The 25,215-nt window shown below is 37.7% G+C and overlaps 2 protein-coding genes across 2 annotated transcripts; both read right to left on the reverse strand.

The window, feature by feature from the left end:
* Positions 1 to 2,228: 2,228 nt before the first annotated feature.
* LOC142633286 (glutamate receptor 2.4-like) lies at positions 2,229 to 11,256 on the reverse strand. Its single transcript, XM_075807502.1, has 5 exons — positions 10,924 to 11,256; positions 5,498 to 6,771; positions 4,416 to 4,722; positions 3,443 to 3,831; positions 2,229 to 2,763 (listed from the first exon to the last, which is right to left on the reverse strand). Exons 1-5 carry the CDS (start codon positions 11,210 to 11,212, stop codon positions 2,275 to 2,277), a joined length of 2,748 nt encoding a protein of 915 aa, XP_075663617.1. The 5' UTR covers positions 11,213 to 11,256; the 3' UTR covers positions 2,229 to 2,274.
* Positions 11,257 to 18,442: 7,186 nt separating this feature from the next.
* LOC142635249 (uncharacterized) lies at positions 18,443 to 19,222 on the reverse strand. The gene is made up of 2 exons (XM_075809441.1): positions 19,077 to 19,222; positions 18,443 to 18,839 (listed from the first exon to the last, which is right to left on the reverse strand). Exons 1-2 carry the CDS (start codon positions 19,220 to 19,222, stop codon positions 18,443 to 18,445), a joined length of 543 nt encoding a protein of 180 aa, XP_075665556.1.
* Between the last annotated feature and the right edge of the window lie 5,993 nt (positions 19,223 to 25,215).

A 25,215-nucleotide genomic window follows, 5' to 3' on the forward strand; every position in this document is an offset into this window, starting at 1 on the left:
TTCGGTTGGTTTTGGTTTTCCAAAGAGAGGGTTATTGAGATTTTCAAAACCCTAACTTTAATCACATATAAAAAACAAAGTAACAAAGCAACAGAGAGAGAGAGAGCTGTTGAACAAATTAGAACGACAGAGAAAGAAAAACTTCCAACAATATTTGTTCAACAATTTACACACTGTCACACAGATTCCAACAAAAAATTGAAAATATTTTGAATTAGCAAAAGGGTCCAGACAGAACTTTACCATTGCTGCACCATAGCAGGAGCCTACACCCATGTCTCTATAGTGATTTTTCAATCTGAATTGAAGAAAGAGCAGAGATATGTGACTCAGAGAGAAGAGAAAGGCATGGCCATGGTCTATGGGACTCAGAGAACAAAAAGAAAAGAAAAGAATGAGGTGGCTGAACTGAGAAGGGCAAAGACTTAGAGAGAAAATTGGAAAAGGACCGAAGGAGGTGGCTGAACTAAAGTGAGAAGGGTAGAAAGAGAAAGAGAAAAAATTGAGAGAAAAAGTTGGGGAAGGGGGCGGCTGAAGAAAAGAAAAGGGAAGAATAAAATAGGGGTATTTCCGTATTTATATCATACTCTAGGGTTTTAAAAAATTAAATAGCAAAAAACCCACGACCCACGCGAAGGCTCAAACCTGGGATCAGCTAGCCTAACCACAAGGAGCATACCATTAAGCCACTGATTAGTTATGTATTAAAGTTACATAAATATATATATATATATATATATATATATATATATATATATCGGTTTGGTCAGTTTTGGGGTGAAAAATCCAGCACTAAAACCGAAACCGAAAATTTCGGTTTTGAAAAAATGAAACCGAAATTGAACCGCTCTAAAACTAAACTAAAATATTGGCAACAGTTCGGTCGATTTCAGGCGATTTTTTCAGTTCCTCGGTTTTTTGCACACCCCTAGTGTCAGCTTCAAATGGGAGAAACAAGGACTTTACAAGGTTTGGTTTCCACCATTTGGTATCTTCATCGATGAGTGAGGACACCATTGGGAAGTTGTCGAAAGGTTTTAGGGGGGAGATCACCTTATGGGTGGCTGGCATTGGGAGCCACCTATCCTCCCAAATATGGATCCTTTTGCCATTTCCCACCCTCCACCGGGTGCCTTTCCTTATAATATCTAGACTGTTACGGATACTCCTCCAAGCGTAACGTGGGTTGCTGCATTTCTTAGAGTTCAAGACATCGTCGTGGGGGAAATAATTAACTTTATAAACCCGCGCCACTAAGGAGTTGGGGTTTGAGAGGATCCGCTAACCTTGTTTGACTAATAATGCCAAGTTGAAGGCTTGGAGATTTCGAAAGCCCATGCCCCCAAAGAGCTTATCTTTTGGGGTGCTCCCATTAGCAATTTCAATGTTTTGTTTTTTTTTTTTATCCTTTTTCCATGAGTAAAATATATATCTTTTACAGTGAAAAAAAAAAACGGATTAGCCTTTTATATTCAAGTTGAAAGATTTTCCTCTCCGTACTTGGGAAAAGTCAAGTTTCATTGTCTGCCTCCATTACCTCTAGGAAGATTTAGGGTATGTTTGGTTGGAGGTGAAATAGGAAGGATAGAAAAAATAGGAGAGAAAAGTGGAGAGACAATGTTTAAATTCTATCTTCCTATTGGATTCTTGACTCCTTATGTTATGTTTTAGTAAGGGCTTTAGCCTTTAAGTCTTTCAAAGAGCAGGTTAAAACTGTTGAGCTGGCCCGAAGTTCCAGGGCATTTTGATGGTAATTTTCTTGTTACTTCATGGAAACCATGGATTAAATTAACTAAGAAAATCAAGTTTAATTCCTTCAACCATTGCAAGGTCAATGTTCTGATATCAAATGTAATGAAAAATTTGTAAAGTTGGACTCTTAGGAAAATTAGTGGTAAGTAGACCGATTTGAGGTAGTTGCCCTCCAAGAAAAGAGAATGAGAGACAAATAGGTTGAAAGGAAAGAAGAAATGTATATGACTAGTTTCTTATTGAGGTTCAATAATATTGACACATATTTATACAGGTTGGTTTACATCGAGTTCTCAAGTTAGTTTACTCAAACTCGTGAAATTAATTGAGTGAGACAACTAGCTAACTCACCAGCCAACTAATTGTAACAAATTCTTAACAACCCTTTAGAACACCCCTTACCCCTTCCAACAATTAGTATTACACAATTAGAAGTAAATATTACAACATTTGGGCTCATTAAAAAAATTCATCTATAACCTACCTATCCCACTTTGTGCATTCAACAAGGAGTTCTATCATCTATGACATTTCAATTTCTGAAGGTAGGGAGGCCCGAGTAATATTGTCAGGAATGTCGATAGTGTTCATGTCTTCCAATCTTAAAGAAGTCCAACTATGTAAGTCTGGTGTAGATGAACTTGAAGCCCTCGGCGGAGTAATGATCTCTCCATTATAATAGTATTTTGCAAGTCCAACTGCCTTGTTCCAAACTCTTATAGGGCTAGGAGTTGCATTCTCTTCGTTTGGCTCTTGATGATGTTGATAATTCTTTATTAATCGAATAAATGATAGGAGTAAACAAATAGTAGAAGTGGCAGCAGATATGAGGAAGAGACCCCAGAAGCTCTGGATGCTCAAAGGATCTGTATTATTGTATGTTTTGTCTGTTGAACAGACAGATGAGGGAATCCACCATTTTTTTTCCAGCTTTGTTAGGCTACCATCTTCTGATAGTTTTAGTATGGCTTCTGAAAAGTCCTTCTTTATTGGTGAGCCCTTCGGGAAGACCTGGATGGAGGGTAATTAGAATTTAGAAGTGATCCCTACTAGATAAAAAGATGATCCTCTCAATTTCACTTGAATTAAAGACGGTCTATTTCATTGTTAAAATTTTAGTTTCTGATTGTCACGTTATTTAAAACTTTAAACAACATGGCACTAGATAGAACTTTAAATTTATAATAATATTTAATCTAAAGCATGAAATTGATACAATTTAAATGGCGAGGATGCTAATGCATTTGGAATGGAATTACTAAAACAAAAATCTCAGCATGTATGGAAAATTTTATTTAATCAATATTTATTGAGGATTTATGTCTTTAGAAGTCAGAACCAATGTCAGAAAATAAATGAAGACTTCTTAGAAATGACGAACTAGTCTTAGCCACGAAAGCTTGTATAGAAACTCTCTACAAAATTGTTTCTTTCCATATTCAAACTATCTGGAATTCAAATTTTCTGCAAAGAATTTATAAATACCTGAAATAATCTAAAAATGCATGAAAATTTTGAAATAAATTCTATATGTCATGTGCTTCTGTTTCTTTTCTGGAAAAATTCAGTATTGAGCTTTATTTGGAATGACCAACTTGAAGTAATGTGGAAACTGAACGGCCACAAGGAGTTGTGTGTGTGTGTGTGTGTGGAGGAAAGAGAGCATGTAGAAGGATTAGTTATTACTTACAAAGCCAAAACCTCCAAATCTATAGGTCTGTGTGGAGGTAGTGAATCCCTCGCAATACTTGTTGATGAAAACTTTCTCATATGGAATTTCAAAAAAGGCTGCAGTTATGCTTTTGTTTCTGAAATGCTCTTGATAAGCAGATTCTGTTGTAACTTGAACGATGTTTGTTAACTTAAGCACTTCCTGCAGGTAAGTCATTACAAATGAATCACCATCACAACCAATTGGTGCATTGCTGCTCTTCAGCCACTCGATATCTCTGACTGGTTGCAGTTGTTGCACAGTGAGCATTGAAGACAGATTAGCAGTGTAGCTTGAGGTTAGGATCAACACAACAAAAAGCCAAACTACCACCACCACTCGAGTGAGGTTGCTATAAACTCTCTCCCCTGCAAATTAATGGATTCCATTCATCAGAAATCGCATCTTGGCTATGTTTAGTCTTTTCTCTGGGGGCTCCTATTGATTAGAAAGCAATTTCATTATAAGATGAACCTAATTGATCCTACAAGGGTTAATCCCTTTTTAATATTGGCATTATGTTGTAAGAAAAAACTTGCATCAAATGAAAGTTCCTATTTCACACACAAGTATATTTTCCAGTCATATATGACCTGCAACCTTTCAGATATTCTAGCATTCTAAACCTTGAATATAAACCTGCCTCTTTATCTCCCTCTAACTACTAAGTGCTAGGTTTCTCAAAATTAACTAATTACACACGCACAGAAATAAGAGAAGGATTTGTGCCATGGAATTATATTACTTTACATCCGAGACAGCCATAATTTATTATAAGTGGGTACAATGAGGCAGCCTTGAAGCTAATTAGAGTCCATAAACAGTGTTGGAGACTTGATCTTTACCTTGTACTTACTGCCATGCGTCACAGAGTACTTATCATAATCCCAAATATTGGTGTCCATTAAAAAATAATAATAAAATAAAACAGATTATAGAAATTGGTACTTACCTAGAGCAAAGAACAGAGTGCAGAATGTGAACCAAAGTGTGGTACCAATCTGATTCTTCAATGTGCCATTAAATTCTGGATTATATTGATGCTCCAAGAACCAAACTATAAGCATTGTGTACATGAAGACGACACCAGTCATTAACCACGTTTTCCAGGTGAGAGGCTTCAAGAACATCCATGCTGATCCTTCAGAATGTGCAGGAACTACCATGGACAACCCTGACTCGGCATATGGCTGAGTAAATTCCACATATTTTGTACGGTTGGCTAATATTGTCAAATCCCCAACAACAGCATCGATTGTCTTCCATTGTTTATGGTCCGTACAAAATAAGCATAGTTTTATCAGAAACGAGTCCATAACCGAGAAACAAAACAAAACAATAAACAAATGAAAAAGGTGCAGTTTATATACAACTTATTTTAGTCATAGATTCACTGCTCTTCCAAGGGTTTTTTCTCTTTCATTCAAACTTAGACTAACTATCACTAAGGTCATTCTGGCAGTGTTTCTTGTTGTGTAAGTTAGAAATGAGAAGTTTCAAAGTTATGAGAAACCGTAAGAAGAAAATTCTGTACAAATTTATCTCCTCAATAGTCAAGACTCATTTTTCTTCCCACAGTAGGATCGTAGAAAATTGACCTATAGAAAATTTGTCTCGAAGGCTCTTTTCTTGGCAAAATCAAGACTGCAGAGAATTTACACATCTCTTTTTCTTCCTTTATAAGATAATCGAAGTTTTAAAAAAAGAGAAAAGAAAAAAGTTAAGACATATAATATACTGTGATTGGTAGAACATAGAGTGGAGCAGCTAGAAGGGATAGAGGATTTATATTCAAATTTGGTAGTCTATTGAATTGAATTTCATTTATACTAAATATTAATATATCCAAAGGAACTTTTTGCTAGGTGAGTGTAAACAATGAGGAAATTTTTTGGGAAGTTCAAAAATATAAGTGAACATATAAAAAAAATTGAGAAATTAATGGGGGAGTTTGTTTTGTGTCATGCAAGTATGAAACACATGAAAATTAACGAAGAGATTCAAGAAACCGAATGGTAAATCTAGAGTTGTTACCTTGTTGTAGACACGATCAACCAGACCCTCATAGGTGCCATTCAAGGGTATGAATTTATAGGGCAGAGAATAAGGCAATTTTTTAAGCGCCTCTTTGAAAACATCAATGCACCAACCATCAAATTTGGAATTATCAAGATTCCCGCTGTAGTCAACCTTTACAAACTTCTGAAATGAAGTTCTACCTGGAACTCCAATTTTCAATGGATTTTGTTCAGTAGGCATTACCCAACCCTTTGGAACTTGAATTAGATATCCTGGCCAAGTTACTGGACCTGCAATTTTCTCTGTACAACTTTTCATCTCAACAGTATTTGAGAATCCAGACTCTGGCGTCCAAAAGTCTAGTTCTTCATATCCCTTCTTTACAACGTTTACTATCCTCAATATAGGAGTTTGCAGCAGCTTTCCTGCTTCAAAATTTATTTGGCCACTTAAACCAGAGAAATCGCTTAATAGTATATTTTCTAAAATCATCTTTTGGCTAATTGAGTTACTAATCGTTCTCTCTATGGCTTGTGAAATTGTCATAATGCTATCATATGCTCTTAGGGCATAAATTCCAGGTTCGTGATTATGTTCCTCAGGATACTTAGTCTCAAAGATTTTTGTGAACTGACCATAGAAATCTTTATAAGAATTACTACTATTAGAATAGTAGGTCTTGATTCCCAAAGCACCTTCCATAGAGGAAATAACAGAGTTGTTAACAGAGTCCAGTACACTTGCAACACTCTCGGGAATTATCCAAGCTGACTCTCTCCCTACAAGCCCTACTTTCTTAGCTTCTCTGAACAAATGAGATACCATTGGTATTGATGACTGAAGAACGATAAAAACCCGAGATTGTGTTGTTAATTGTAGTTTCAAAAGCTCATCAAGAACAAACCCCCCTGCATTAGGGAGAGAAGAAACTGATGGAAGAACCAATTGGTACTCAATCTTTGAATCAACCTTTTGAAGAGCCTCAGATAGAAGACCTAACATCCCTGAGTCACTGCCGTATGCATCATCTTCATATATTGCTATAACCCTTCTCCAGTTATAGGCCCCAACAATTTTTGAAATGCATTCAATCTGAGTAAAATCATTGTTAGCCATTTGAATCAAGAAAGGCCAACGATGTTGCAGAATTGGTGAGGTTATAGCAGGAGTTGCAAATGAAAGAACCGGAACATTAACTTTGTTTCCCATAGCAACTACTAATGCTGCTTCCTCCCACTTGTTCATGCCAACAATCACTTGCACTTTCTTTTCTTTAATAAGCTCACCAGCTGAACCAAAAAAAAAAAAAAAAAAGTTAAGAAATGTTAAATATTAGCTATGATATATTCCATGTTGAATATGCTTGAATAGATGCGGAAGAGGGAAGCATAAAATAGGAATATAAGAACACAAGGGCTTAAGGGCTACATCTTTATTATATAAGAGTGAAATACAAAACCTGTGTTACATTGAACCATAACATGAGTATATATAGTAGATTAAATCCTATACTAATAGACTTCTAGTACAAGTAAAAGACTTGGCTTGCACACAAAGTAGTATTAGGCTTCGACCTATGCTAATGGGCTAATATATCTCTTACACCCCTTCTCAAACTCAAGATGGAAGTTTGATGAAACCTTGAGATTTGATAAGGTTAAGAAGATCCCTTGAATGAAGTTTGGTTTTGTGATGGTGGTTTGAAGGCAATGGTCTTGTAGTGTTGATGCGAATTCTAACAATGTTATGACTTTACCGGAGAGTTTTGGCGGCAGCAGTAGGAAGTTAAAGAAGACGAATGCAGAGAAGAAACACTGAAGAAGACAAAGATTACTTTTAGATACACTGTGGCTTTGATACCATGTTAAATATTAACTATTGAGCTAATATTAGCTAATGGGTCCATAGCCCATAGGTTCCAGGATCGAAACCTAGCTCTGATACCATGTTAAATTACCGATTGTCCTAAACTTTTGGGACAATCGGTAATTTAACATGGTATTAGAGCAAGAGATCCCGAATTCGATCCTTATCTTTTCCACTGTACTTCCCATTTAAATTCCCACTAGTAAGTTTCCCGTGCGATGCACGGATAATATTATAATGTTTTATGTAAGATAAGTTTGGAGAATGTTGTACATATATTATATCATAATTGTCATAGAACTTTGTTAGTAATGAGTTCATTATAAAAAGTAACAAAAGTTAAACGAAATAATGAAATAGTGATGAAATTTAGAATTAAAAAAAAAAAAAAAACCTTAATGAACCAAATGCTAAAATCCTCAATTCATACATTATTGAAATTCATAGAAAAGAAAGTACACACAACATATAGAATTATACAATCATCATTAAACCAAAACTCAAAAAAAAAAAAAAAAAAACCATTAACCCAAAACTCAATTCATTGTAGGAAAAAAGTCAATTTGTATTTCTTCATTGAAATATCAAGAAACTTACTCGAGAAAGAAGCCTTAGAGTCTAATGCAAATTGAATAGTCGTGTTATTTTTCCTTTGCAAATTCAATTGCCATTGACTAAATCCCCTCCACCGTACCACCGCACACCCTTGGTATGATGGTCACTCTACAAGTATTAGTACTTATGGGGTGGGGTATGATGTATGGGAGTAAGGGTCGGGGTTAAAGTCTCCAAGAGAGAGCTTCACACACATATACACTTAGATTTGGCTAGAGTAGAATTTTTATTTTGTATAAAAAAAAAGAAAAAAAACCTAGATGATAACTGCTTGAACCCTATAATCCAATTTATGATTTACAACATGTTTAGCTTTTGTTTATTTCGAAAAGACCAACATACTCAAGTCATGTGCTAAGATTAAACAATCTTGAAAGGTTAATGACAATGACAACGACAATGAGACTTTTACACTAAATAAACAATTATCAACTTCTCAGTTCTAAACTGCAAGCATCTTTTGGAAATCGATATACACAATAACACAACCTATAAAAGAAAATAGCAAAACACAGAATCTCACGATCTTAACCCTACCGATTGTAAGTGAAGAAATGAATTTTTGAAAGTAACAAAAGATAACTTGAACTCATACATGTCAAGACCACTTAATGTGCAATGGATAGCCACTGGCTACAACAAAAGATCACAAGAGTAATAGGTTTCTTCCATTAGCATGGTGTTTTAAAAAATTATAAGTATGGAAACAAAATTTGAGAGTAGCAATAGTTTAGGAAATTTTACTACTAAAGGTTTTTTTAAAGAGAAATAAAGTTTTTTTTTTTTTTTAAGAGAGAAAGAGAATGGAAGCATATGGTCAAAGTTGAGAGGGGAAGGCAAAGCGTGAGAGAGGTTAGGGAGTCAAAGGTTTAGAAAATCCTACATTAATCATTATAGCAAAGTTTTGATAATATGCAAAATCTGAAAACAAAAAGGCAAAAACCAAAACGTTATTTTGGAGGCAAGTTGTGATTAATGCATCTACACAATCATAAAGGCAGAAACTTTTTATATAACTAACGTAAAAACTTGTCATGCTAAAAAAAAAATAAAAAAAAAAAGACTAATAGAGGAGGGAAACTTTGTTTATGAGATGTTTGTATGTAAATTCATCACAATAAAATAATAAGGATTCCCATAAAATAAAATAAATAATAATGATTATAGTAAATAAAAGATATGGATTTGTGTAATTTAGGCAACAGAAATGCTAGAAGATTATCTATCTCGATCTCACTAGTTATTAGTCTCCCTTTTTATTAAAAAAAAAAAAACTAAAACATTTGGTATACTAAAAGACATGAAAAAGAGAGAGAGTTGTGGTGTAAACTTAATTAATTAATGGGAGAGTTGGATGATTGTAGAGAAACTTCATAGGAGGTGCCACTTGGCAAAAGCTTAGACCCTCACAAAATGAGGTCTCTGCTTTTATATATATATATTGATGTGTTGGGCCTCACTTATTAAAAGGTAATTTCAGCCCACACATGAAGGAGAGTGTTAGAATTATGTGGTTAAATGATTAAATTTAGGGTAAAATACTATTTTGATTCATAAATTTTACCAAAAGTTTTTTTTTTCGTCCCTAAACTTTAAGAAGTTCATTTTTTGTCCCTAAACTATTAAAAAGTTCATATTTTATCCCTAAACTATTGAAAATGTTTAATTTATGTCTTTAAACTTTACTAGAAGTTTGTTTTTCATCCCTAAACTATCGAAAAAGTTTTTTTTATCCTTATTTTTGTCTCTATATTATTCAAAAATCTCTTTACAAATTTTAGAGATAAAAAAGAATTGTTTAAAGTTTAGGAACGAAAAACAAACTATTAATAAAGTTTAGAGACAAAAATAGTATTTTACTCTTAAATTTACCATATTCCAATAGTAGGGACGGACCCAAGATTTAAAGCTAGTCAAGGCCAGAGTATAAAGAAAAAAAAAAATTCTAAATAGGTGTCCATATAATATTAAAAAATTATAAATACATAAAATCGTTATTTCTAAATACATTAAGATATAATCATTTACCAATAAAAAAAAAACAAAAACAAAATAATTTTTTTTAATACTAGGTTGGCTAGGATTTTTTTTTGTGTTGTTGTTGAAATTAGAGCATTCACAATGGTATTGCTAAAATTTTGTTCTTTTAGCACCTTAAAAAGTAACTTTATCTATTTTACCACCTCACTTTGCAATACAACTAATATCAAATGTTCTATTTTTTTATCACTTCATTTAAAATAATATAAACAATTGATTAAAATAATAAAGGATGAGAGAGAATTTGAGTTTTTTAATTGAAGAAAGAGATATAATCTTAATATAATATTGTATTTTATTTTTAACAACTTGCTACAGTCGACTCATATTTATACCAAATTACTATAGTTGCAAAAAATTTAACCTTAACTTGTCCAATAACACATGATTTTTTGTGGTAAAATAGCTTTTTTTTTTTTGTTGTTAAAATACAATCAATATTGTGAATGTTTTTATTGTTTTTGTTAAATTTTTAAGTTGGATAATTGCCATTTAGGTGAGGTTTTTTTTTTTTTTTTTTTTTGAGAAAGTTTCAACCTATGGCGTCCACTCTTGATGATCGCTCTTTATCATCAGGCCAAGATACCAATCAGTTTTTGATGTAGGCGAGGATTGAACCTCAGATCTCTTATATAACCATCAGAGATTTTACCAGTTGAGCTAACTGGAATCCACTTAGGTGAGGTTAGCTAAACTTCTTGAGGAGAAAAAGGACCTAAAGTTTTGTATGGGAACCCAATTACAATATAAAATATATAATAACTATAAAATAATAATAATAATAATTTGGACTCTTTAGCTGGGTCCGCCCCTACTCAATAGCTTAAACTTTTGGCAGAATCTGTCATTTAACTAGAAACAATATAATTAATATAAAATCAAGAATCTGTCATAATCATCCTAATAATAAAATAACTGACCAGCATAAACAACTTGAAGGGGGTCTTTCCCGGGGTCTTGGAAATGGAGAGACAGCTTGTGACTCTTTGAATGGTGGTTGTTGAAGTTTTCAGCAGCAATTTCCATAGCTATTTTCTCTTCTTTCCCGATTCGGGAACTGACATCAATGATGGCACCGATATTTGTAACTTCGTTAGTCGTATTCACAGCTTCGTCTCCACGAGAGAGTGAGAGAAGAAAGGAGATTAGTATGAGAAACAGGAGGCAAAGTTTTATGACTGTTTTACCGGTAATGAAAGGGAAAGCCATTCTGAGAATTTGATAATTATGTTCACCCAAAAAGGAAATAAAAGAACACATAAACAAAAGTCTCTTTTAAATCTTAATTGCAGCAACTATTATTTATGGACGTGGTTGAATACTATTCAATTTACGCAAACATGTATGATAGTCATAGATAGGAAACGACTAACGAAATCGAAGGCTGGCTATTTTTAACATTATTCAAAAAAGTCGGAATATAATTTTGTTTTTCAGTGTCTTTAACTCAGATCCTTAGACTTGATTGCTTCAATCGAACAAATTAAAACAAAGGGTTGTGTTGCCGTGCCCGTTAACAACATCCTCTGCTAACTTTTTATAGTATTAATTTATTTTGTTTTTTAGTGTCTTTAATAGTTTTTTTTTCTTTTAGGACAACATTTTTAATAATTTTTTATCTTTTTTTATTAACACAATCTATTAAGAGAAAATCTTAATAAATACCGTGCGGTAAACATTAAAGGAAATGTTAACATTTCCTTAAAAAAAAAAACTGATTGTTTGCATGGAAAGTTGGCTTCTGAATCTTCTGATGGTCAAATCCAAACAATTATTACGAGGGTTCATGGAAGATGATATTTTGACTAGCGATGCTAAGAAAGTACATTAGAAAATAAATTGTTTAATTGCTTCTAAGTGATGTCAACGTCTAGAGAGGAGCGAAAATTCATGCAAGTTGCAACCTCAATGTTATGCTATGCAGTATGCAATACGCAATCATTTTTCTAATAATAATTTTATCATATAATATATAAAATGAATGAGTTAGGGCATTCCCATCAACTTATCTAAATTTTTTGTTAAATTTTAGCTTATAACTATTTTCTTTTTCTTTTTTTACCCCACTTTTTATATATAACTAAGTCAAATCCGCTTCTTTGTAATAAATAAATAAATAAAAAGAAAGAAGAAGTCAAATTACCATTTTTTTTTCTCCCTATATTTCTAGGAAATATGGGTGCGGATTTGGGTTTGAATGTGAGTGCGGGTGTAGTGTAACAACATGACAATTTTTCAAAAGGATGGATACAAGTGTGGCATGATATGTTTATTAATAAATTATTAAATATATTTTTATTTATATTTTCTATATATTATTAAGCATTTTTTTCATATAATGGTATATATATAATAATTTAAGAGCATTAGTAGATAACAAAATGAGAGATAGAGGGAGTATGAGGGAGAGCTGGACTGCTGGAGCCGTGGGTTTAGAGAGAGAGAGGAGATAGAGAGAATGAGAGAGACTTTGAGATGCTTTTAGGGTTATTTCATTAAAGTAGGTTGTCAAAACGATGTGTTTTGATGAAATATTTTACGTTAAAAATATCAGACCGATTTGAGGCTTATTTTGGCCCGTTTTGGACAGAATCGGCTTGAATTAGAAATGAAAAAAAAAAAAAAAAAAAAAGTTTGGCCACGGACGCCCATGTAGCCTTGTTTAGGGCCGCATGGCACATCTGTGCATATTCGACTCAGGTGCGCCGGCCCAATTGGCACACCCATGCTTCCTAGCTATATTTTCATTTAAGTAATCATTTTATTTTATTATTATTTTTTTCTCTCGAAAAATCTTCCTTTTTATATTTATCTCTCTTTCCATACTTCTCCAATATTTTAGCCTCATCCCATCTGAGCACCATCCTTTTACCCAGAAAAATCCCCAATTTTCATTAACAAATAGCAAAATTTTCACCAACAAATCACAAACTTGTTGGTAGCCCCTCTCCAAACTCTTGAAAAATAACATCACATCGCTTAGACTAACCTATCAATTCGTACCCATAAAATTCTTCTCACAACCTCCCTATCAATCCTCATTAGGGTCAATGATTCTTTATATCATGCCCCAAACCCACTAGGTTCTAGTGCATGAGAAAAACCAAGAGTTTCTATAAATGAAAAAGAAGTTTTCACACACATGGTTAATTAAAAATAAAAATAAAAAGAAAGAAGAAAAATCACAAACATGGTTGCATCGACTAATAAAATATAAACAATATTATCTTTTTCAAGAACAATTAAATTTAATACAACTATGTGTTTGAATTTAATTTAGAAACTTAATATAGTAGACCTAAGGAATTGTATATATATGTTTTACCAATAGTAAGTTTTATTTAATTCAATTAGTAAAGTCTTGTTGTTAAATAAAAAATTTGGAATTTGAACCCTACTTACACTAAAAATCGATTGATGTTTTAGTCTGATGATAAAAAATAATCAATATAGAGCGGATGTCATAGTCCATAGGTTAAAATTCTATCGTATTTATCAAAATAAAAATTTTTACCAATAAATTATTATGACTAGTACTATTCATGTTTGATGTGTGGATTAATTGGCCATGTGTCATTTGATATCAAATCTAATGGAATTAAACAAAGGATGCTTATGCCACAGAACAACAATCAAAGCCAATCATTTACATCTCCAAACATGTAAATGATGTCACACAAATAGCCATGACCCCTGAATATCTAAATATAATAAAAGCATATAGGAAGAAAAGAAGAAAATATTAGAGGGTAGAGAAGTGATGACCTTCGTCAAAATATGCTGAGTTTAATGAAAGGTATATACCAAATTCTTTTCATTGGGGTATGTTATCAAGCAACTGGAGTGCAAATAAAATGAACTCAAGTTGTGAAATGAAATCCAGCGGCCATGAGTTCCTAAACACCCAATAGAAAAATCATTCAAGATACATCATCTTCCCATCAAGACCAACCATAATCATCAAAGAGCTCAACATGGGTATCAAAGAAAAGCAACCAAAAAAAAAAATCAAGAACCCACATGGCAGAAAATTTTATGGGCCAAGAAAATCAGGGAATTGAATCTGACTAAAAGGGAGGTGGCCGCAAGCAAATTTATTTAGAAGTTAGAACATGTTGCCATTAAAATGAACCCAAAAATTGGTTAAACTATGAAACTTTAGGGCACACCAACCTTCAATATTACATCAACCAATGACCATAATTCAGTAAATTCCCAGTTATTGTTAATTCAAAGCAGGATTTCCATTAGATTAGTATTAGATATGCTTCCCCCAGCCTTAGCAATGCACCGATTTTTGAGGCTAACCACTAGTGATGAGCCATCAGCCAAGTGACGAGGTCAATGGAGACACTAATTTCTGAATCAATAGCCAATCCAAAGTATCCAAGGAGAGGAGAATTGGAGTAACTGGAAATACAGAAGGCCCTAATCGACAATAAAGCCCGGGCCTTGGTCCGTGATGAACTATACTATACTGTGGATTGGGCTTTTCTATTTGTCCAAAAGCTGGCTTCATGTGATTGAGACTTATCTTTTGGAATGCTTTTTCGAAATACCCAGAAAAACAGTTCCTCAAACTCCAAAGACCCCGAAAAACACCCAGAAAGAATACCAGAAAAACTCACTGCAAAAACCGAGAACAGAAAACACAGCCCAAAACTTCCACCGCTTTAATTGTACTCAGAAGCCCATGAAAGCAGATTCAGATTCAGATTTAGATTCAGAGAACAGAATAATAAAAAAAGGGGTAAATTCCTTTTTCCTCAAAATAAAATCTGTGTACATGTTCGTAGTTCAAATATACACTTTTTTGTACTTAGAAATTTGCACAAACTCTCTGTTTGTTTTGCTGGAAAACTTTTTGTCAAAAATAATTTTTCACATTTTCCAGTATTTAGTAGCAAAAAAAAAAAAAAAAACTGCTCAACGAAAAACTATTTTTAGTTAATGAAAAATCCTGATAAAAAGAAAGCTTGTTTTTTATAGGTTGTTTTCTAAAAAATGTTTTTGGAAAACAATCTCTTTCTCATAGTACGCTTTTTCACTCTTTCTCCCTTCCCTTTTCTTTTTCTTTCCTCACACGCTCATTGTTACTAACTCTGGTCTATCCTCTTCCATAAATCTCTCTCCCTCACTGTCTCTTCATATTTCTCTTCCCCTTTATAACACAGTTCTCTGAGTAAATTTTTTCCCTCATTGCTCAATAATTATTTCATTCCTCTCTACCAACTTGAAAAAGAGAATATATTTGGAGCGGTAATTATTTCATTCATCTCTACCAAAATCTCAATTCTTTACTTTGAATTTCAAACTTGATTGTATTTTTTCTCTAAGAAATTTTTAGTTTGATGGATTCCAGGTAGAAGTTTTTTTTGCACATAAAAGTGCTAAATATATATATATATATATATATATATATATATATATAATAAAAAAGAAGAAAGAATGAATGAATGAAGTAAAAGACGAAAATTTTAAACACAGCCCCTATTGGCATCCCTATCTGTTTACCTTTTAAGTCTAAAAAGTGTTACTACGAAGGCATCGAGGACGTCAAGGGTGTATGAGCAGATGTATAAGGCGGGACTTAGGTTCCCTCTAAGTGCTCTTCACCATTGTCTTCTTTAGTACCTGGGCTTATTGTCACCCAAATCTCTCTAAATGCTTAGAGAGTGTTCCTTGGTGCGGAAGTCTTGTATGGAGTCTTGAGTGACAGGGAGCACAGGATGACAGTGGATGAGTTCTTTCACTGCTACCGTCCATCCGAAATCAGCCATTGCAAGGGTATGTATAGCTTCCTACCAAGGAAGCCTGTACTCAGGCTAGTGTGTGACATTCCTAACTCCAACAGAAATTGGAAGAGCCAGTATTTCTTCATTCAGGATGATGACTGGATGTGTCACCCCAATGATCTGGAGTACATGCTCGTAGACAAAATTTGGGGCATAATGCCTCCGTCTGGTAGGTGTCCTTCTGGTTTAAATTTTGTCTTTTATTTATCGTTGTTAGTCTAATCGTCCCCTTTTTTTGCAGCTCGACATCGTCCAGAGGTAACCTTAGAGCAGTTTAGCTTTCTGGAGAAAACTTTTGCGATTAAATTGAAGAAGAGGACGTGGGTGAAGCTTGTTACCTTGGACACGATCCACTGGTATTGTGACGGTCATGAACCCACTGAAGCTACCCGTCGCTACGACAGTTAGGCACGCAGATGTAAGTTCATCGTTCTTTATTTTCTCCTTTTATTTCTTGTAATTTACCTAATCTTTTCTTTTCATCTACCTTGATGTAGAATGGAGGAAGGCGAGAGGAGTGCTTTTATAAAGCAGCCAGTTGCTGTGAAGAAGAAATAGGAAGGAAGCTTGCCTCCTAAGGCTATGGGTCAAGTTAACCCGTCCATGAAGAGGAGACCGTCGGAGAAGACCGACCATCCTCCTACAAAATCCAAAGTCATGGCGGAGTCAGCCGTCGGGGTCAAGGCTGAAACAAAGAAGACGCTTACTCTACCCAGCCTAGGGAAGGGTAAGGGTCTCATGACGGGTCAAGTTCCTGTCACCCAAAAACCACCCGTCCTCCTCCGTGAGGACCCTCTGTACGCCCTTGAGCAGCTTTCATCCATTATTAAAGCCGACGACTACGAGGACTTAAGCAATCATGCAACTGAGGCTATGAGGGAGATGGGTCTCTTTAGCATCGCACAGGTACATATGTCCGTCCTTTTTATCTTTTTGTCAAATTGTCTCCTTACTTTTCTGACCCCTTTTTTGGTTTCTACAGGGGATGCTAATGATGAAGGCGTTGATGAGCTGTTGTCTGTCCCATGAGACAGCGTTGGACCGTGTAAGGACGAAGGCAAAGGTGACGGTGGCGGAGCTAGAGGAACTGAAGGCCTGGAAGGTTGTCTAGGAGAAAAAACTTACTGCATTTGAGCAACTCCGGGGCGAACTAGAGAAGTAGACGGAGGTGTTGAGGAAAGTTCTTAAGGGCAAGGAAGGAGAGATCAAAGACACCAAGGATCAACTTCGTCAGGCTAAGGAAGATGCGATACAGGGATATTGTGACTTCGATGCTCTCCTAACAAAACTCGGCGGCTTTTTTGCAGACAGATTTGATGACTGCTTCCGTTAGGTCAAGGCCTCTTTTCTTGACCTGGATCTATCCCATATTTCCATCGACCCCCAGGCCCAAACTCTAGCCCAGCTTGTCTACTCGGAAAGCACCAACAAGTTGTTCGTCGATGACATCGTTGCAGACCCTCAAGGTGACGGGGAGACTACTCTTGTAGACCATGCCAAACCCGTTGGGGACGAAGCCCATCCACTTGAGGGGGATCAGGCTGCTAAAGGGAAAGACGAAGAGGAACCCATGGATTGAGAGTAGATCTTTCTTTTTTACTTTGATTTAACATGTAAAGATTTTTGGGAGCACAATGTTTCTATTTAACCGTTGCCTATCTTAGGCCTTGCATGTAGACATTTGCCCTTTATTGGGCTTTCATAATATTTTGATATTAGTTGTCTGTATTTTGATCATATACCTGTCAGTATATGTTTGCAATATATTCATCTTCTTTACATCATCCCTCAAGATGAAGCCGTCCACTTATTTACTTGATAAATCTAAATCATTCCTTGCGACAAACCTGTCCACTTGGGGCCTTAATATACTCAAGTTACCCCTTGGGATGAACCCGTCCACTTTGTGAGTCATCCCTTTAAGATGAGCCCGTCCGCTTGTGGACTTAATAAATATAGGTCATCCCTTTAGGATGACCCCATCCACTTTGTGGTCTTAATAAGTGTGAGTCATCCCTGTAGGATGAGACCGTTCACTTGTGGACTTAATAACGAATGTGAGTCATCCCTCTAGGATGAGCTTGCCCACTTGTGGACTTAATAAATATAGGTCATCCCATTAGGATGATTCCATCATCTTTATGGACTTAATGAATTTGAGTCATCCCTTTAGGATGAGTCTGTCCATTTGTGGACTTAATAAATATAGGTCATCCTTTTAGAATGATCCTGTCCACTTTATGGACTTAATGAGTGTGAGTCATCCCTTTAGGATGAGTCTGTCCACTTGTGGACTTAATAAATATAGGCCATCCCTTTAGGATGATCCTGTCCACTTTGTGGACTTAATGAGTGTGAGTCATCCTTTTAGGATGAGCCCATCCACTTGTGGACTTAATAAATAATAATCCCAGTAAACATTTGCATGACATATCTGAATAACTCCTCTTATTGTGAAAAAACATCCATGTAGAAATTGTTCTTAAAAAGAAATAAAAAACCGCCCTTCGAGCTTAAACAATGCTGTAAATCGTAAAAATTATCTAAAAGGAAGTAAACTGGAAATGAGGTGTGTCGTCGTTTGTGCTCTTGTCTATTGGTAGTATTTTTTTAGGTGCTTCGCGTTCCATGGGTGGTGCAGTTTTTACCCTTTCAGCATCTCCAGGTGGTAGGTACCTCTCTTCTGCCATGATGTGATCCTGTAGGGTCTTTCCCAATTAAGTCCTAACTTTCCTTCTGCAGGATTTCTCATGGCGCCCGTCACCTTCCTTAAGACGAGATCCCCAACTTGAAAATCCCGATTTTTGACTTTGGAGCTGTAATGCTTGGCCATGAGATCCTGATACCATGCTAACCTTTGCTCAGTCGTCCCTCTAACTTTGTCCACCAAATCAAGCTGAAGGTGCATAGCTTCATCGTTCCTACTCTCATCATGGTTTTCAACTTTGTAGCTTGTGAGTTTGACCTCAGCTGGGATGACTTCCTTGCTTTCGTACGCTAGTCGAAACGGAGTCTCTCTTGTAGGCATCCTTATCGTCGTCCTATAAGCCCATAAAATGCTTGGCAATTCTTCCACCCATATTCCCTTTGCCCCCTCAAGTCGAGTCTTGATGATTTTGAGCAAGGATCAATTCGTGACCTCAACTTGTCCGTTGGCTTGAGGGTGGGTGGGTGATGAGTAGTGATTCTTAATCCCCAACTATGAGCAGAAATCCTTGAACGAATCGTTGTCAAATTGTTTCCCGTTGTTCGAGACTAATACTCTAGGTATACCATACCTGTAGATGATGTTCCTCCATACAAAGTTTCGTACATTCTTCTCCGTGATGGTGGTGAGGGTGTCAACTTCTACCCATTTGGTGAAGTAATCTATATCAACTACTAGGAACTTCAACTGTCTAACAGCTATTGGGAATGGGCCCATGATATCCAACCCCTATTGAGCAAAGGGCTATGGGGCCGTCATTAGGGTGAACTCCTCTGTTGGTTGCTTGATGAGGTTGCCAAACCTTGGACACTTGTCGAAAGCTTTGACGTACACATGGGCATCCTTCTGCATGGTGGGCCAATAGTATCGTGCCCAAATCAGTTTATGCACTAAAGACCGTAATCCTGTTTTCCTTATACAAAAATGACCCAAAGACAATGTCGGGGGTACTCTACAGGGCAACTAAGTACATGAACGCTGAAGATGTATTGCTGGCCCGAGAAGATAGACCTAAGAAGAGGGAAAGGCAAGAGGAGGCAGGCAGGACAGAGGACGAAAGAGAACAAGGACTAGAGATTGACGAGAAGATGGATGTTTCCAAACCCCCCATTGGGAGGTTTATGAACTTTACTCCTTTGAATGCCCTGATCGATCAAGTCTTTATGTAGATCAAGGATGAAGGAGCCTTGACGTTCCTGAGGAAGTTGAAGGGAGACCCCAACAAAAGGTCCCAAGATAAGTACTGCCGGTTCCACCGAGATCACGGCCACAACACATTTGACTGCTACAACTTGAAGCAACAAATCAAAGCCCTTATCCGGTAAGGGAAGTTGCAAAGGTTTGTCAGCAAAGAGAGGACGGACACATCACAAGAACAACCTACCCAGCGAGAGAATGAACGTCCCAGGCCACCCATAGGAGACATAAGGATGATCGTGGGTGGAACTACAGCCTCCTGCTCCACTAAAAAAGCTCGCAAGACTTACCTAAGGATAGTTCAGAATGTCCAACTCACGGTCGTTCCTAAGATGGCACGAGTCGACAACCTTGTCATTGGATTTTCAGAGGAAGATGCTCGCCAGGGAAGGGTATTACCCCGACTGGCTGGCTAATATGGTGATGGTCAAGAAAGCCAACGGTAAGTGGAGGATGTGCATGGACTTTATGGACTTGAACAAAGCATGCCCCAAGGACAACTACCCGCTACCGCAGATTGACGTTCTCGTAGACTTTACAGCTTGCCACCGATTACTATGCTTTATGGACGCTTTCTCTGGCTATAACCAGATCAAGCTAAACGAAGTTGATCAAGAGAAAACTTCGTTTGTCACAAGCCAAGGGCTATTATGCTACAAAGTGATGCTATTTGGACTAAAAAACGCGGGCGCGACGTATCAAAGGCTCATGAATAAGATGTTTACACATTAGATCAGAAGGAATGTTGAAGTCTATGTTGACGACATGTTAGTAAAAAGTCAAAAAGAGGAAGATCATTTGAACGACAGCAGGGAAACCTTCGACACCCTACGCTCTTACAACATGAAGCTCAATCCAAGCAAGTGTGCATTTGGGGTGACAGTTGGAAAATTCCTGGGGTTCATGGTGTCTCAGAGAGGTATTGAAGTCAACCTCGACAAGGTCCGGGCCATTATGGAAATGACGCCACCAAGGAATGTGAAGGAAGTCCAAAGCCTCAACGGCAAAATAGCAGCGTTGAATAGGTTTATATCACAAGCAACGAACAAATGCCTACCTTTCTTCCACACATTGAAGAAGTCTTTTGAGTGGACTACCGAGTGTTAGTAGGCCTTCGAGGATTTGAAGGCCTACCTCTCTTCCCCACCATTGCTAAGTCCCTCCAAGCCTAGAGAAGAGTTGTTCCTCCATTTGGCGATATCCCCGGCTACCGTCAGCGTGGCCTTGGTCAGGAAGGAAGATAGGACATAAATGCCCGTGTACTACACCAGTCGAGCACTCCGAGGCGTGGAGGAAAAATACCCACTGATAGAGAAGCTTGCCCTCGCTTTAGTTACCTTAGCCTGTAAGCTAAAGCCATATTTCCAGGCTCACACTAACATCGTCCTGACTGACAAGCCTCTACGGTGAGCAATGAGTAATCCCGAAGCCGCCAGACGAATGGCACTATGGGCGATAGAACTGAGTGAGTTCGACATACAATACCACCCACGCACTACCATAAAGGGGCAAGTAATCACTGACTACATCATGGAGTTCACTAATATGGAAGGCCAGGGGGCAGAAGAACATCATCAATGGAGCATTCACATGGATGGGTCATCTAACAGGTAGGCTGGAGGAACCGGTGTAGTGCTCCATTCCCCTGAAGGAGACAAATTTGAGTGCATGTTTCATCTCGACTTCCCAATAACAAACAATGAAGCCAAGTACGAAGCATTGGTGGTAGGAATAGACCTTGCTAAAGCCGTGGGGGCAACAAGTGTGATCGTACACTGTGGCTCTCAAGTGGTCATCAGTCAGATAAACGGCGACTACGAGTGCAAAGGGGAAAGAATGAAGAAGTACCTAGAGCAAATACAGAAGCAAGCAAGCGAGTTGCGCACCAAGTTTGTCCAAATCCCAAGGGAGGAGAACGAACAAGCTGATTGCCTAGCTAAAACGGCATTAGCAGAACAAATGCTTATCTCTGCTAAGGTACTTTCTTTTGTTTAGCTTTCACCATTGATCAATGATGCCAGTATACAGGAAATAAACTTGGGAAGTAATTGGACTACGCTAATAGTCTCTTACTTGAAAGATGCCACGCTACTCGACGGTAAGGAAGCTGCGAGAAAGTTGAAGGTCCAGGCAGCGTGATTCATCATGATAAAGGACATCCTTTACAAGAGAGGCTTCTCCCGTCCATATCTAATATGCTTGAGCCCTAAAGAAGCAGACTATGTCATGAGAGAAGTCCATGAAGGCATTTGCGAGAATCACTTAGGATCACAGTCTTTAGTGCACAAAATAATTCGAGCCGGGTACTACTGGCCTACCATGCAAAAGGATGCACAGGCCTATGTTAAAGCCTGCGACAAGTGCCAAAGGCTTAGCAATGATATTAGGCAGCCGATAGAAGAGCTCACCCCTATGGCGGCCCCGTGGCCTTTTGCTCAATGGGGATTGGACATCATGGGCCCATTCTCGATAGCAATGAGACAGCTAAAGTTCTTAATAGTTGGCATAGACTACTTCACCAAGTGGGTAGAAGCTGAAGCCCTGGCCACCATCACAGAGAAGAACGTACGAAGCTTCATTTGGAAGAACATCATTTGCAGATATGGGGATCCCTAGGGTCTTGGTGTCAGACAACGGGAAGCAGTTCAACAAGGACTCCTTTAGGGACTTTTGCTCATAGTTAGGGATTAAGAACTACTACTCCTCCCCTGCCCACCCTCAGGCTAACGGACTAGTTGAGGTCACGAACCAATCCTTTCTTCGAATCATTAAGACTCAGCTCGAGGGGGCAAAGGGTGTATAGCCCAAAGAGTTGCCAAGCGTACAGGACGACAACCAGAACTCCCACAGGAGAAACGCCGTTTCGACTGGCATGCGGAAGCGAAGCAATCATCCCAGCTGAGGTTGGGCTCACAAGCTATAAGGTGGACAATCACGATGAGAGGAGGAACGATGAGGCCATACGTCTACAGCTTGACCTAGTGGATGAAGTAAGGGCGACAACTGAGCAAAGGCTAGCGCGATATCAAAAACTTATGGCCAAGCACTACAATGCCAAAGTCAAGCACATGGACTTCCAAGTTGGAGATCTCATCCTAAGGAAGGTTACAAGCACCACGAGAGATCCAGCCCAAGGAAAGCTCAGACCCAATTAGGAAGGACCTTACAGAGCCACGTCATGGTAGAGGAAAGGTACTTACTACTTGGAGAAACTTGACGGGCAGAAATTATGTCATCTATAGAACGCCGAGCATCTCAAGAAGTACTACCAATAGAAGACAGCGTGAAGGACACTACTCCTCATTTCCAGTTTATTTCTTTTAGTCATTTCTTTTAGTCAACTCTTATCTACAATACTTTTTAAGCCCAAAGGGCTGAGTTTATTCTTTTTTGAACAATTTTCTACTTATATGTGCATTCATCACAGTAAGAGGAGTTATTTAGATATAACCTGTGTGCATGGTTTCCCCTACAAAATTGCGTTTGAAGTCCATAAAATGGACAATTTACCATTATTAAGTCCACAAGTGGACAAGTCCACAAAGTGGACGAGTTTATCACTACCAAGTCCACAAATGGATGAGTTCACTACTAAAATCCACAAAGTAGACGAATTTATTAAGTCCACAAAATGGTCGAGTTTAATCAAGTCCATATGTGGAAGAGTTTATTAAGTCCACAAGTGGACGAGTTTATTAAGTCCACAAGTGGATGAATTTATCCAGTCCACAAGTGAATGAATTTATCAAGTATACAAGTCTAAATCCGAGTAAGGACGAGTTTATTAAATCCACAAGTAGGTGAGTCTATAAAGTTCACAGGTTGACAAACATACTAAGTCCGCAGAGTGGACGAGTCTATCACTAAGTTCACAAAGTGGACGACTTTATCAATACTAAGTCCACAAAGTGGACGAATTTATCACTACCAAATCCACAAGAGGACAAGTTTATTACAAAGTCCATAAAGTGGAGGAACTTATCTACTGAGTCCATAAGTTGACGAATTTACAAGTTCGTCCAACAAAGTTGGTGAATTCAGAAGTTTATCCAACAAGGATGCGTCAAAATTGCCCATTAGTAGACGAGTCCATTATTAAATGGACAGTGGATGTATCTGTTAAAACTAGGAAAATAGGTGAGTTTATTAAATAGGACGAGTTTAGAAGTAGACGGATTCATAAACAGATGCTTGATGGACATTTGTATCAAAAGATAAAAATCAACACATACATAAAATGGTGCATTTTAAATAAAGTGAAATGTTCACAAACAAAGCCAAAAAAACAAAAGGGCATTAACATCGTCTGGAAAATGGACGGAGTACATAGTAAATTATGGAAAAAAAAAAAAAAAGCTAAAGGTCCTGGACGTTCTGGGCTAAAGGATTCTCATCATCCTTGGTAAGAGGATCCTGGGCAACTTAAGCAGTAGGATCTTTAACATCTTGAGCTTCATGGGACGGGGTTAAAGGAGCATCAGACTTCTCCATAGCAAGTTAAGCGAGAACAACGCTATCATCCTTTGGATCCGGCTCTGATTGGGTAAAGTCGTCGTTCTCCTCATGTCGCCAGCCGGAGTAAGCGGCAAGGGATCGTCCATGCTGACCTTGGAAAAATCCAAGTGTAGGTAGATGGACTAGGCCTGTTTTAGGCAATCCTCAAACCCATCACTAGAATAGACGGCGCAAGAGTCAACAGAATCCTGCGATGCCTTGAACTCCATCACGACATCAGCTCTAGCCGTCTCTACCTGCTTGTAGAGAGCCTCAGCTCCTTCTCCACATTTGCCTTTGCCTCCTCAACCTTCTCTCTAAGATTGGCTTCCTTTGTCACCTTCTTCTTCAAATTCTCCACCTCCTTGTTCAGAATGCGAAGGGCCTCCTTGTACTATGCTTGCTCATCAGTTATGGTCTCATTACGTTTTCTAAGGCAATGGATCACCCCTTCCTTGGCAACGCACCTGTCTTGGAGGGCCTTCATACGCACTATCGCCTACAAAGCAAGCTAATCGTCAGCTAAAAAAAACGGAGAGTAATGAGGTGTATGTGTCAAAGGGAAGAGACATACCCTAGAAAGGTCAAAAAGACCTGACGATCCCACATCCTCGGTCTTCTGATTACCACAAGGATCTAAGTCTATCTCTTTGATGATCGACTTAACCATCTCGACGGCGTAATCCTTATGAGTAAGGAGACGACAGGTTTCCTAGTTGACAGGGCCTGTTACCGTTATCGGGCCTTTGTGAACCCTATGACCTTGCTTGGGAGGTGACGACTTCTTCAGTTGTTTAGCAGTTGAGGGGGTAACCTTACCCTTCTTAGGAGGCCGGTCCTCCTTCCCTTCAACCTTGGGTTTGGGTGCCCCCTTCCCAACAACCCTAAGAGTTAATGAGGACGCCAACTCCTTACCCTTCTCTTCTCCCTTGCAGGCGGTAGCTGACGCCCTCACCGAGGCTCTCAATCTAGCTACCACCATTTCTGCAAAGGATGACTAGCGAAGTTAGATGCATAGA

Source organism: Castanea sativa, chromosome 5 (assembly GCF_040712315.1).
Source record: "Castanea sativa cultivar Marrone di Chiusa Pesio chromosome 5, ASM4071231v1".
In the NCBI taxonomy this organism is placed as follows: Eukaryota; Viridiplantae; Streptophyta; class Magnoliopsida; order Fagales; family Fagaceae; genus Castanea; species Castanea sativa.

Coding starts and splice junctions, on each gene's coding strand:
- LOC142633286 (XM_075807502.1), bottom strand. CDS start 11,212: ATGGCTTTCCCTTTCATTACCGGTAAAACAGTCATAAAACTTTGCCTC. Junction 6,772..10,923: donor CCTTCAAGTTGTTTATGCTG/GTCAGTTATTTT, acceptor TTTTTGGTTCAG/CTGGTGAGCTTATTAAAGAA. Junction 4,723..5,497: donor TTGATCGTGTCTACAACAAG/GTAACAACTCTA, acceptor AAACAATGGAAG/ACAATCGATGCTGTTGTTGG.
- LOC142635249 (XM_075809441.1), bottom strand. CDS start 19,222: ATGGGCCCATTCCCAATAGCTGTTAGACAGTTGAAGTTCCTAGTAGTT. Junction 18,840..19,076: donor TGGAGGAACATCATCTACAG/GTATGGTATACC, acceptor ATGGGCTTATAG/GACGACGATAAGGATGCCTA.